General features: G+C 42.2%; 1 protein-coding gene across 2 annotated transcripts in view; it reads right to left on the reverse strand.

The window, feature by feature from the left end:
- Window positions 1-418: 418 nt before the first annotated feature.
- Window positions 419-13471, reverse strand: part of atxn1a (ataxin 1a) — a 79326-nt gene continuing 66273 nt past the window's right edge. Inside the window, exons 1-3 of one of the 2 annotated variants that reach the window (XM_079485484.1) lie at window positions 11673-11932; window positions 4258-6293; window positions 617-3382 (exon numbers count right to left, since the gene is read on the reverse strand). In XM_079485484.1, coding sequence (XP_079341610.1) covers window positions 2831-3382; window positions 4258-6003 — 2298 coding nt within the window. In that variant the 5' untranslated portion in view covers window positions 6004-6293; window positions 11673-11932 and the 3' untranslated portion in view covers window positions 617-2830. Of the gene's footprint in view, window positions 3383-4257; window positions 6294-11672; window positions 11933-13471 lie in introns of those variants that run through there. The other variant, XM_079485483.1, reaches the window with a different exon arrangement.

Raw genomic sequence — 13471 nt, forward strand, 5'->3', positions numbered from 1 at the left:
AGCTGGGTAAACATACTCCGGGCCTGGTGGCCGTGAGAGGCGTACTGGTTCTGTATGGGCACCTGAAAAAATATATGGAGGTCACTATCCGTGAGCGTTTAAGACGGCTAGGAGGGGACAGACTCTGTCACTGCATATTAATGTGTACATTTTTCCCTGAAGTTACCGAGTGCTGGCAGTGCAAACCGCAAAATCAAACTGAGGTCGAACAGATCAATGGCTTAATTCAGGCATTGGCGTCCGGTTTGCTTTTTGGTTCAACACTAGACTAAGGGTTATTGCTACGTGCCGTTGTTCGGAATGCATTTTTTTGTATGAATGGAAACGCACTGTGCGACCAGAAGGGGCAGAACGTATGAATGAAGCAAAAACTTTTATACTTATAAGAGAAGAAGAAATAAAAATAATAAAACAAATTCAAGGTTTGCCATTTACTGAAACTGTACTGTGGCTTGCTGCGTGCATAGCAATGAACAAACATCACATCTTAGCTTTTGAACAAAAAATATGAAGTCTGATTGGTTGAAGCACATACATGCGATCCAAGTGAAACAAAAACACACAAAGGAGACGGATGTCATATCAAATGGGAATAAAAAGAAAAATGCACGGTTTTTGTGTTGATCTGACCCTGTTTTATTATAAAAAATAAAGCATTTTCAAATTGTATATGGGGTGCACTCACCCACCCACCACCACTCATTAAATCTGTCAATCCATCCATACATCCATACAATTTTTTACTACCACTATCCATCTCACCCACTCAAGCAAACTTGAGCATGTCCAATCCAAAGACTCGACAAGTGTGCTGGTCACAGGCTATGACTCTATCCACCCCTATACACACAATCATTGTGTCCAAACCCAATCAGTCCTGTGAACCAGGCAAACTTGTCAAGAAACTGCTACATTTTGGGTTTACAGCCCTGTCCTGTGCCGGCTGTGAAACCAAACGAAAATCATGTGACTATCTCTCCAGATGTGCAAATTGCAATATTCTTTTAAGTAGAACTTAAATATCTATTTAAAATATGTGTGGTTTTAAACACACACACGCACGCACAAACACACACCACGCACGTAGGCGCACACACTCGCACTCTTTAACACACACGGATATACAACAGATTACTGAAATTACTACACGACTGCTTTCACATACGCTTTTGTATGGGGACGGAAAACGTGCTCATGTAGTTTTGCGCGTTTATACAGTAAGATAGATATAGCATATGCAGTTCTATACACGTTAATGTACAAAAAATACATGACATATTTCAACAGGATTGAAAATCACTGTTGCTGCGTACGTGCGTGTTTATACATGTATATGCTTACGCTTGAATGCACACAACTCGCACCCGTATGCACGCGATACATTGCAAATAAACATATGTATATGACAGCCTTCAATCCCCTCATAACTCTGCGAATAAAAACAGACTGATGCTTGTTCTCTCTTGCATTTACACTTTCATGCACCTCTTTTTGCTTTAAATGTCAGTAGTTTTACAGGCCACGCCCTTTCGTGCAACTCTGGGCTAATCGGACGCGACGTAAAACTGCTTCCTTTAAAGCAGTCAAATCTGTTCTTTTTTTGACACCCGTTACATTCTTTCCTTCACAGAACAAGCGACCCTACCGTACGACATCCGATTCATTATACAGCATACAGTACTGTTCACGTTGAAAAATCAACATCAAATATTAGTAGAAATAGTAATAATAGTATTCATTAATTTTACAATAATCATCTTTAAAGTAATTTGACTCAACTATCAGTTAGTGAGTATAACAAGTTTCTTAAGTGCTTCAGGACTACAACTTTTTCCATCCTTCCCAGACAACTTCCTCTCTCTTTCTTCCGAAATATCTCTCTTCGTAACCAAAAAAGGTGCACAAAAAACAAAGGACTGGGGGATCTCATCACTTCACCAACGACCCATCGTGTTTGTCTGCATCGAGACACATCCATGCATATATACATAGACAATAACCCATCTTCTGTCTACGTAAAAAATTACCCCTGATTGCAAGGTTTACACATTCATCACGAAAAGGAACGCATATCTACCTATCGGGTGCGATAGGAGGGCTCGCGGAAAACGAAAACATGCAAAACTACAAAAATAAAAGGTTAGACAGTTGTATATATATAAAAATAGACTCATCCATTTTCCCTGTTCAAAATTATTTGAGTTTCATGTCTCTTAGGAGTAAGTGGCACTGCTCGATGACGTCATCTCTCCTGGCCTGTACCATGGTAGTTGGAAACCTCTTCTTTACTATTGAATGGATAAATATAATATGTGCAGATCTAACTGCACTGATGATTGTTAGGACTGAATAATCTCACAGTTAAACATCAGATAAAACTGCATTAACAAGATGGCTGACATCATGCGAACTCCTGCAACCAGTGAAGGAGTGATATCCGTTCCGCCATTAGCAATGTTGTCCATCTTCCCTCACTAAACATCTCATGATTGGAGGATGAATATTTTATGCCGCTAGGTCTACTGCCGGGCCAAACAATAAGAGACTATAATGAAGTCTTGTCCTTGTTAGCTACAACTAGTCAGTCTGTATATACCTTTTAGGTGGTCTTGCTTTGGTATCCCACCTTTTGACCACTTAAATAAGTCGCACCAATTACCTTCGTAATAATGAACGCATCTATTACAATGTTAACATGTGATGTGTGATAATGTACATACTGGATACATTTAGCTTTAGGGTACAGTAATCCGAATCACAAGTCAGAAATCAAAATGAAGGGTGAGAAAACATTCTGTATAATTTTCATTTTCAAGCTCTGATAGTCCATTCACTTGCCAATATTTGATCTGCCTTCGATACTGATTTTAACCTCCTGAGGGATAAACGAAGGCTTGGGGAACGTTAAAGGAGGCTCTCCATCTGGATTTTCTATTTTGCGCCCCTCGGGTGCTGACCACCTCCGTTTGCGCCCAGTGGGTTTGCTGTTGGACTCCGATTCGGCGGGCGCTGGCGCTTTGAAGATGTCCCTCTCTCCAAACCTTAGTTCTCCATTCTCTCTGTTTCCCTGAATGCCGCCTCCCTGGTCCACGCACTGCCCGAGTCCGTTCTCCTGTTCCGTGTGCCGAATGCTTCCACGCGTGCCGCTCCCTTTGGGTGACTTGAGGGGTGGCCCAAGGGTGGGCGCATCTAACACTTGCCCCTGGTTCTTCTTGATAGAGCCGTTTCTTAGGTTCTTCAGGGTGAGAGAGATACAGACGTCGCCCACCGAAAGCTTGGTGCATGGCAACTCTAGCAGCTGGGTGGTCCGTTCGGGGCAACAGGATGACCAGCCCTGGCCGAACACAAAGAACGGATACTCTATGAGCACCTCCACGCTGACCTGCGGGGGGAAAGAGAAGTCAGGCAAACGGAAAAGTAATGCAGAAAAGCATGATGATATGAATGAATTCTTTGGCATAATAGCATCTGTTAATCAGCACCTCTCATGCTGACAGACTTAAGAGCCATTTTGAGTGGGTGGCCCCATCTCAACTCAACTCCCAGACAAATGAAACAGATTTTTTATACAGCCCACTCACAGTACAACAGAAGGAAGCCGAAATGAGGAATGACTCAATTCTGCCAGCGAATCCCACACAAACTAAACAAAGATGCCATGGGGACAGTCAACGGAGGGTTTGAGAGATGATTTCAGCTGCCAATTTACCCCCCATTTAGTTACAATAATTGGGTGCAGGTGGAGTTCATATAGGAGTACATTCACACCCGTAAGGCACGAGAGAATACAAGCTTCATGGCTAACATATGGTCAGGCAAACTGAGATTATAACAATGTATAAACGCTATAACATAGGAAAAGGATACCTCTGCATTTGTAAAAAATATAAAAGATATAAGCTAATGCCATGTGTTAAATATGAAATTAAATGAACAGTCTTGAAATATGCCACCTATATTAAATATATTCTCGTATAGAATAAAGGGAAAGTTCACACATTGACTTCAATTTTATGAGCACAAAACCAAAGCAAGTCATTGGGTACAACTGTTGTTCGGGTAAGTAAATGATGACAGAATTTTCATTTTTGGGTGAACTATCCCTTTAACTGTCAATGTACTAAATTATTTAATAAAAATTTGATAATAAATATATATAAATATATAATACACCACTAGAGAGTAAATATACTGTATATACTATACAGTAGTATGCAGTTACAGCAATTTTGTAAATGTAATACAAAATCATCCCACCTGCGAGCGATGCTCCCCTACAGCAAACTGTATAATAGCGAAGTTGGCTGTGTGACTGTTGTCAATGCGCTCTACAGTGCTGGAGTCAATCTTCAGCTCATTGCTGATCTCAGCACTCTGAATAAAATCCTCCGTCTTCAGATCCTCTACCCGTTTGAGATCCCCATCTGCCAGCTGGATGATGGAGCCCTTGATGAAGTAAGGGGGAAGTGTTGGGGACGATGGCGGAGGTGGAGTCGCTAGCAGGCCGGCAGGGGGTGGAACCACAGGCAAGTGTAACTGTGCTTGAACCACCGATGCAGCAGGGTGGGCGAACGGGGCCAGATGCTCGAAAGACTCTCCTTTGGGTGCTGTCGGGGTGGCGAAGGCGTGGGGAAGGGCGGCAGTCAAAGGCGGCGTGGCTGACGTGGCGGTGGCGTCTGTTCCACTCACTGGTATGACGACTGGTTGAGTTCCAGGAATTACCACGTGCTGGGACAGGGTGTGGTGGTAGCTGAGAGGGTGCTGGTGTCCTGTGCCGGCAATGTAACCAATGATGGACTGCTGTGAGGGGTAGAAGTTAGTAGAGGGAAGGCCCAGGGAGAGTGACTCTGTGGTGTTGTGCGTCGTCTGGATGACTGCGTGTGAAGACAGCGTGGTAACTGCACCCCTCAGATTGTCCGCAGGTGGAGGGGGAGGTACAAAAATATGGGACGCAGAGGAAGTGCGGGAGACCGGTTTGCCTGCACAAATCCCTCCTTTTTCACTGTGGGATGTAGGGGGTAGGAGCTTGTCCGGAGTCCCTCTGGGATCAGAACTACTTGAACTATGACTGTTGGGTACCAGCACCAATGAGGTCCGCATGGCTGCGCTATCTTGCGAATACTCAGCAGGGAGCACCACATGGCGAGTCTCGTAGTTTTGTGGGCTCTGGTGCTGGTGAATCTGGTGCTGTTGGATGGAGGAGCTCCCTTTGGCAGTGCTGTTGCCCTGCTTCCCTGAACTAGACTCATAGCGACGATCCTTCTCCAGCTCTCCATTCAGCACCTCCCTAGGCCTGGTGTCCTCCCTCTTGGGTAAAAGTCCATCTGGGTATTGAACAAAGACCTGTGAAGTGCCACCGAGGGGAAGCGTGTAATGAGGGTGTAAGTGTAGGGGAAAGTGACCATGGGGAGATGGAACAGTCCGAGGGGTTACGCTTACAGGAGAACCAGCCATTTGGACATACTGGGTGGAGTGGGGTAAAGGGGCGCAGTCTGATGTGACCAGGCCTGGCGGACGGCCCAATTGATGGTGTTGGTCAATTTTAGATGCCGGAGAACTGGAGGTTCTGGTGTAAGCCTCACGTTGTGTGGTGGTGGTGGGAGCAGAGATGTAGCTGTATGGCGGGCTGATGAAGTGCAGATTTTGGGGCAGGGGTGTGTACTGAATGGTGCCTGCATGTTGAGAGAGGGGTGACGTAAACACTGCAGGTATGGAGGGAACTGCAGCTCTGCTTGAGTACGTGGAGGACGAAGGTGCATTCTCAGCCGGGGCAGCCATCGGTTTGTATTGAGGCCCATCGAGTCCTGCTGAGGTGGTGGTGTGCCTGTTGCTTCTGTCATGCCCGCTTGCCAGACTGGCAAGCCAGGCTAGGTTTCCCCCATGCTGGCTCTCGTTGGCAGGTGACACAAAAATGGGCCTCACGTCTGAGGGCAAAGTGCATGCTGGGATTTCACGTTTTTTAGGGGGCAAGCATTCATTACTCCGCTCCTGAGTTGACTTCATGGTGTCCTGTACCACTCTGGATGTTCTCGCTAATTCTCTTTTCCCCTTTCTCTCTTTCTCTCTGTTTGTCTCGGTAACAAAACGGTCCCTCCCACTAATCAGGATGGGAATGGGGACGGGGTAGAGAGGAGAGTGGTGGTGGAAGGGAATGTGTCCTGTGCTTAGGGTCGGATGGGCACGGATTTCAGTCGTAAGCAACGGAAGTCACGCCTGCTGTGGGAGAGCATTCCATGCAATTCATGAGGAATCATTTCACTCCGAAAGTGAGTCTCCAGGACTGCAGGAAGAACCTGAAATAAATACACACAGAGACATTTATGTCATCAGTCAGGTTAATTCTGTACCGCAAAGAAGGCACTATCAAAGCAAGACCCATAAAACTTAAAAGTGAAAGCTAGTTTAACTCCACAGTTTCCTATAAATATTGCAGTGAGGATAGGCAATGATCAATCTTTTCACTTGTCATTTGCAGGCGTGTATGTGTAGTCTGTGTAAGTACAATGTTTCTCCCATTAATGAACAGCCAATTTGGACATACAAGGTTTCAGAAGGACACAGAGGATAATTTTATATATTAATAAAATTGGAAAATATCATAAATGTATTAATGATTATTATTGACACTAATTATATTGTTGATATTACATTTTATTATTTAGCAAAATAAATACATAACTTTCATGGATTTACTCATGGATTAAGTTATATTTTCACAGAAAACAATTTGTCACCAAAAATGACTTTAGCTGGGTTTTCCCAGACTTGGTAACATATTGTCATCTCACTCATATAGCAAAAACATATTTCACACACTTCCGCAGCTCTTCAGCATAGTGGGGAGCCAATGCTGTTTCCGTTCATCTCCAGTACACTGCAGGGTGTATGGACAATCACATGATAAAACAGTGATGTTGTGCAGTGTTATGGCTTGTTTGACATTCCTCCCTTAGCACTATTGATTTGACACGTTCAACTGCGTGCGTCTCTTGTCCAGCGCTAGTGGGCGGGTTGTTTTGCATGATAAACAGGGCTCTGATGATTTAACAAGTGTCGCAGTGCTATATAAAGAACACACGCACTCTGCTGTATGGGTGAAAGCACCCTTAAAGCTGGTCTACGGCGCTTACATAGCAGCTTTTTTCTATAGTGTGTAGGAAAAAATTTGCAGAATGTTTTTTTATACGTATAGACCACTTTGCAAGAGGTAAACACTGGTCCAGAAGCACTTTCCAGTTTTTATTTGTTTATTATGAGTATTTTTTACATATATAATTAAATCTTAAAGACGTTCGTTTAACATTTTAAATTAGTTATAAATATCTGTTGGTTGTATTTTGCTTCTGTGGGTAATTAAACAAGAAGTTCTTTTGGACCAGAGTTGTTTACGTCAGGGGTTTTCAAACTTGGGTCCAGGACCCCCAGAAGGTTGCAATGGGTTCCCCCGAAAATTTCACAGAAAAAAACTAAAAAAGCAAAGTTGTGAAACTCCGAAAACAATATGCTGTCTTTATAATATCACATTTACTTTTTTTTTACGATGTTTAAATCTTTTTTTAAACAAAAAATAATCTTATCTTATTATCTTATCCATCTTATTTGGGGTCCTTGGCATCATGAAGTCTGAAAGTATGGTAATGGTAACACCATGGTAATACCATCGTGCCAGCAGCCATATCACCCTGTAGCCCAATAATGGTTGTCCACTGGAGCTAAGCAGTACCTGAAGGGGAGGCCTGCTGGGAAAACTAGGTTGCTGCTGAAAGAGGTGTTAGTGAGGCCAGCAGGGGGATGCTCACCCTGTGGTCTGTGTGGGTCCTAATGCCCCAGCATATAGTGACGGGGAAACCATACTGTCAAAAACCACCGTCCTTTGGCAGAGATGTTAAACCGAGGTCCTGACTGCCTGTGGTCATTAAAAATCCCATCATCGAATAAGAGCAGGGGTGTAACCCCGGCATCCTCTATAATGAGCCCCATATGTACCAATTGGCTTGTCTCTTCTCCATTAATAAGCTGGTGTGTGGTGGGTGTTCTGGCGCAATATGACTGCCGTCTCATCATCCAGGTGGATGTTACATTGGAGGTGGTTGAGGAGATTCCCCCTTCAACGTAAAGCACTTTGAGTGCCCAGAAAAGCAATAAAGCGATTTATAAATGTAACAAATTATGAATTAATACCATGTTGCTATTGAACAATACTTGATGTCAAATAACAAAAATAAATAGCAATTTTAAATCGAACTCTGAAAAAAAGTATAATACAAGTATTTTTTATATAAACTAACTTAGACTTTGTGTTTCGTCTGTTTTTTTCTTACATTTAAAAAAGAAATATCAGCAAATACACGTTTACTTAGCTTGCAGTAAACACACGGGCGCCTGCTGTTCAAAACATGCATTACGATTCATTTAACATCTCAACCGACTTAAAACGTCACATATTATAATCGATTCTTGCTGTACCATCTCATCCGATTACGGAACGGCAACAGCAGAAATGCTTTCTGTAGGGAAAATAAACCTGTTGCAATATTCAAAGCAATGTTTTACAATTTGAAATTGAGCAAAATATTGATATGTTTTAATGTTCAAAGGCTGTTTCAAAAAGGTCAACACTTAAAGCAGACACAACAGCTCTTAGCGGATTACAAGTCCAAGTCCAAGTAGTGCAGAAAGGTTTCACAACAGATGAACATTATTGACTGACGGCCGATTGACATTGAGAGAGTGCAGGGATTGTATAAACACTCTCCTCGATCACGGCTTTTTTACCTCCATCCGTTACGTTCTCATTTATCGCCTGTTGCTCATACATGTCGTCTCCCTCGCAAGCCTCCTCCAACCTCTTTTCTAAGTCTTTTTTTCCTTCCAGCATAATTTGCATTTGACAAGAGCAATAAAGCATGTTAATAACTCTTTATCATAATCATTTTAATGAACGATTTAAACATGCACGGTAGATGACAATATCATTTCGATGGTATTTTAGCAATTCTGTAAATGTCTCTGTTCTGTCCTTGAAAGGACTTCAATAAAACCTCGAGAATTGGATAGTTTGGTGTTCTTACAAACTGTGTCTGGATTCAGTCTTTATGCGCGACAACACGGCATACTATGTTCCTCGTAAATCAAATCACGGCCAATAAAAATACTCCATGTCTCCAAATATGCATCAAATCATCCTGAATCACGAGACAAATCAAACAAAGTAACATGAACCATCTCGCAGTAGATGGACCGTTTGTTCTTCGGTCTTTTCATATAACAAGTTGAAATGCTTTTTATCCCCATCACTTACCGAAACTCAAATTACATCTGGTCGCTTTTTTGTCTGTCAGTGTTACTACTTTTCAAAGGCAGTACAGCCAGATAGAAAGACAGATGCTAAGAGACAGAGAAAGAGACAGATGCTTTGATAAAGAGAGAGAGAATGCCAACGGCTGGTATTTTATGGGCACACGTAAACACGCACACGCTCGCAAACACGCATCATTGTGTTTCTGCGGTATCCCGGGGAAAGCCAAATCCTAATCTTTTACAGTTGAGTCTTCTCTATCCCTGCCTACTTATCCCTCAGGATTAAACTCATCACGCACCCACACACAGCAGGGAGAGAGAGAGAAATCTACTGACCTACATTACAGGGAGCACTATGCTACACTTACACACACGCATGCTTGTAAAACAGCAAGCACATAGCAACAGTAGACAAGCACAGAGATTCATTCGAATACTCATTAACACACACACACACACACATTCAGATAATGAAGTACACCGCTATTCTGCACTGTAAACTGAGAGCATAGTGTGAGAGAGAGAGAGAGAGAGAGAGAGCAACATAAAAGCCTTGTCAGATGGATCTTACTGAGCACACTAGGAACAATATCAGATGACCTGAAACCGAAACGTATTGTCCTCCAGCAGCCCCGGCAACACTATGCATCACGTCCCCGAGGTCCCAGAGAACAGCAGGGACGAATCAAAGGCATTAATCAAAGACATTCACTGGGAGTCTAACACAGACATGAATGAGAGGAAGCACGGGCTCCCAGAATGCCCTTTTTCCACAACAACACCTCGTCGGACTGCAATAACCCACACGATGTACTGGAACAATACATGTTATCCAGCGCATCTGTTGTGGGTCAATGGGAGATGAATATAAGGAATAACATATAAGGAAACCTGTTAGAGACGCACGGAATCCAGCAGGTGGATTTAACAAATTACGCCCAGAAACAAATAACGTGTTAAAACAAGCGTGCAGAAAAAATATAATGTGAAAGAAAACACAGATACTATTTTACACACTGCCGTACCCTGTTAAAGGGACAGTTCACCCCAAAATAACAATCTTGTCATCATTTACTCACGCTCTTGTCATTTCGAACCTCAATGACTTTCTTCGCAAAAGATACTTTGAAGAATGTTTTTGACCGAAAGCTGGCGGTACTCCATTGGCTATACGCTCTGAGAATAACCCAGGCTTGGTAGATATCATACAAAAAGAACGCTATAATAACTTATTTTAATATCTTAAAATAATTAAAATCTTTTTTTGAGTGGGAAAAATGCATTCAAAATCCAACAGTATATTTCTCTGAAAATTACATTTAGTTTATTTAATGAAAATAAATAAGTATTTAACTAACCGATTATATTTGTAATATCCCCTTTTCTGTGAACTCTAACAGAAATATATGAGTGACTCGGATTTACTTTTTTATTTATTTACCTTTACTCGCTTTAAAATGTCCTCATTTTTTTGTGTCTTAAATTGTTTCCCACACAAACAAAACGAGTGAATCAAAGTTAAACGATGGTCACAAAACCAATGCAAGTAAATGGGTAAAGCTGTTGTTCGGTTACCAACATTCTTCAAAATATCTTCTTTCTTTAGTGTTCTGCGGAAGAACTTCGTAGAAATACATTGATCAAGATCTTATAATCTCATATTATCATAAATACATGATTTGTTCATTTTCACATTCAACATTCCCGTCACGCTGCAGGATTGTAAAAGTGATTCATAATGAGCTTGTTGAAAATGTTGATCAGTGACACAATATAAACTACTGTATGTACATTTTCTCCTCTATTGTAACCTAAAATCTTGCTGTAAAAAAGGATATATTTCACACCTATCTAGACACAGAATACCTCAAACTAAACGGACATTCAAAGTGTTATACACACATCGTCCTCACCTGCCAGTGATAAAGCCCATAGTGTGTTTCTGCACTAAAGACTTTAAAGACACACCCCTACAGTAGTACTCCATCCATTTCTGACATACTATCTCTTTAAAAGGTGGGCAGATACCCTACACAAACAGTTCCTGCCTTTACAATCATTCCCACCGCCTGTTCTCGGCACAGAAAATAACACAAGTGAACAGAGACACTGTAAAGAGACACGAGAGTAGCTACGTGACTTGCACTTTCCTAGAGATACAGAACATGGATCGGAGAGAGAGAGAGAGATAGAGAGAGGGGCTGTACTACAACTCAGTGTTTCCCAGCGTTTATCCCTGACACAGTCATTTTACTTAAGCTCAAGTTTCTCTACAACAAATATCTTTATGTAAACTCATTTTCAGCTCAAAAAATACTTTCTAAACACGGTCAACCCCAAAAAACCTCTTTAACAGTATTGTTAAAGCTTACCATAGTATTCACAAAGTCCATCGGCATAGCTCTCCCCTACCCCGACACCCATAAGGAGGTACAGCGGTGTCCTCGACGTGTACTGAGACGCCTCCTGGTTTAAGTCATGGCTGTGATCCAGGCACTGGCCCCTGCCCCGCCGGGCCCAAGTGTCACACAGACAGCCCCGAGCTCTATATGAGCCCTGCCTGCAGCACTTCAACGTGTTATGCAAGACCTCGCAGAAGCTGCCAGCTCTGCCCCCTCCCTCGCTCCCTCTCTCCCTCGCTCGCTCACTCGCTCAGCTCCTCCCACGCCTCACCTCATTGCGCACCACCAACTTCATCAGGTATTCATTCAAAAAAAGACACATGCCAGCTGGCAGCCTGCCCGGACTACACCGCGAAAGAACGAGAGAGACAAAAAACCAAAGAGAGGGAGAACCAGGGAGGAGATAAAAAGAGAAAGGGAGGGAATGAAAGTGCGAGGGAAATCGGTGGGGAGGGGGGTCATAAAGCGAGCGATGGAGATTAAACCGGAGAGGGATGAGGAGATATATACACACAAACTGCTCGGATGAGTAAATATGCCCGGGACGTGCGGTACGCACTCCCACACACTGCTGAGGGTAATAATCGCTTCGGCACAAGCGCACACAAACACAGACCCACACACATACACACTTCCGCAGAGACTTCCCAGGATTAGATGCTCTATTCAGGTGAGCTCAAGGAAAACACAAGGGCATGTGAATCAAAGCCTGTGCATACACAGCTCATTCAGTCGGAGATCTCGGAATAAAAAATACAAATCGTGTCATCGAAAGCCCAACGCGACATTTAAATACTACAGAAAACAGCTTTATGTTACCGTTGCATCTGCTCGTGCAGTTCTGTGAACTCGCCAGAAGGCGGAGGTAGAGAGAGCGGCATAGATCGGCTTCATAGCTAAAGGCTGCGGAGTTTGTTTATGACCTAGTTAGCTAAGCAGTTTTGATAAATATATATTCTGCTCAGCCGTGGCGAGGATGGCGCAGTGAGAGCGGACAGCAAAAACGTTCACTGAAGATAAAAGCACGACCTTGATCTTTACATTCGGTTTCTCGGGCTGAACCGTCTGAGCTGCCAAAACATCTGCAGAATTGTGTGTAATGGATTTAAACAGTATAAAAGGCATTAAATGAGAGCTTAGAGAATCAAATCCTATTGGTAGCTGGACTAGTGGACAAAAGGGACGTCCGATGCTTTATTCCCATATATTTCTAAAGAATTTAAACTGTGTGTGCTTGTGCTTGGAGTAAACTGAAGCTAAGAAATTACAACAAACACGCCAAGCTTATTTCGTCAAGATCCAGGAGATCCACAATGAACAACACAATATGAATTGATAACACCGTAGTATGCATGCTTGATTTCTGAAGAAAATGCCTTTAAGTTTATGTATAATCCTCATATTTGGATGGTTTAATGTCATATCTAGTTCATCTAATAATCGTAGTATGATATTTTATTGCATCTAATATTTCATTACTTTATTTATTAGGCTACTTAATTCCTTAATATCTGTAAATCTAATTTTATATTATAATATGATAATTTATTACATAACATTACAGTATATTACATTCAATATGTAATAAAAATAAGACATTGTAGTCCAGTGTCACAAATTAAGGACATTAAGTTTATCACATAAAAAATATTTTGTAACTTTTCCTACATGCAAATATGACTGTTGTATTGCTCAAGAGCTTGTTTTCTTTGCTGTATTTCAGATCTTAAAAAATACACAGCATCTTTTCTGTTATTTTGACCTCCTTC

Source organism: Barbatula barbatula (assembly GCF_947034865.1).
Source record: "Barbatula barbatula genome assembly, chromosome: 21".
Taxonomy (NCBI): Eukaryota; Metazoa; Chordata; class Actinopteri; order Cypriniformes; family Nemacheilidae; genus Barbatula; species Barbatula barbatula.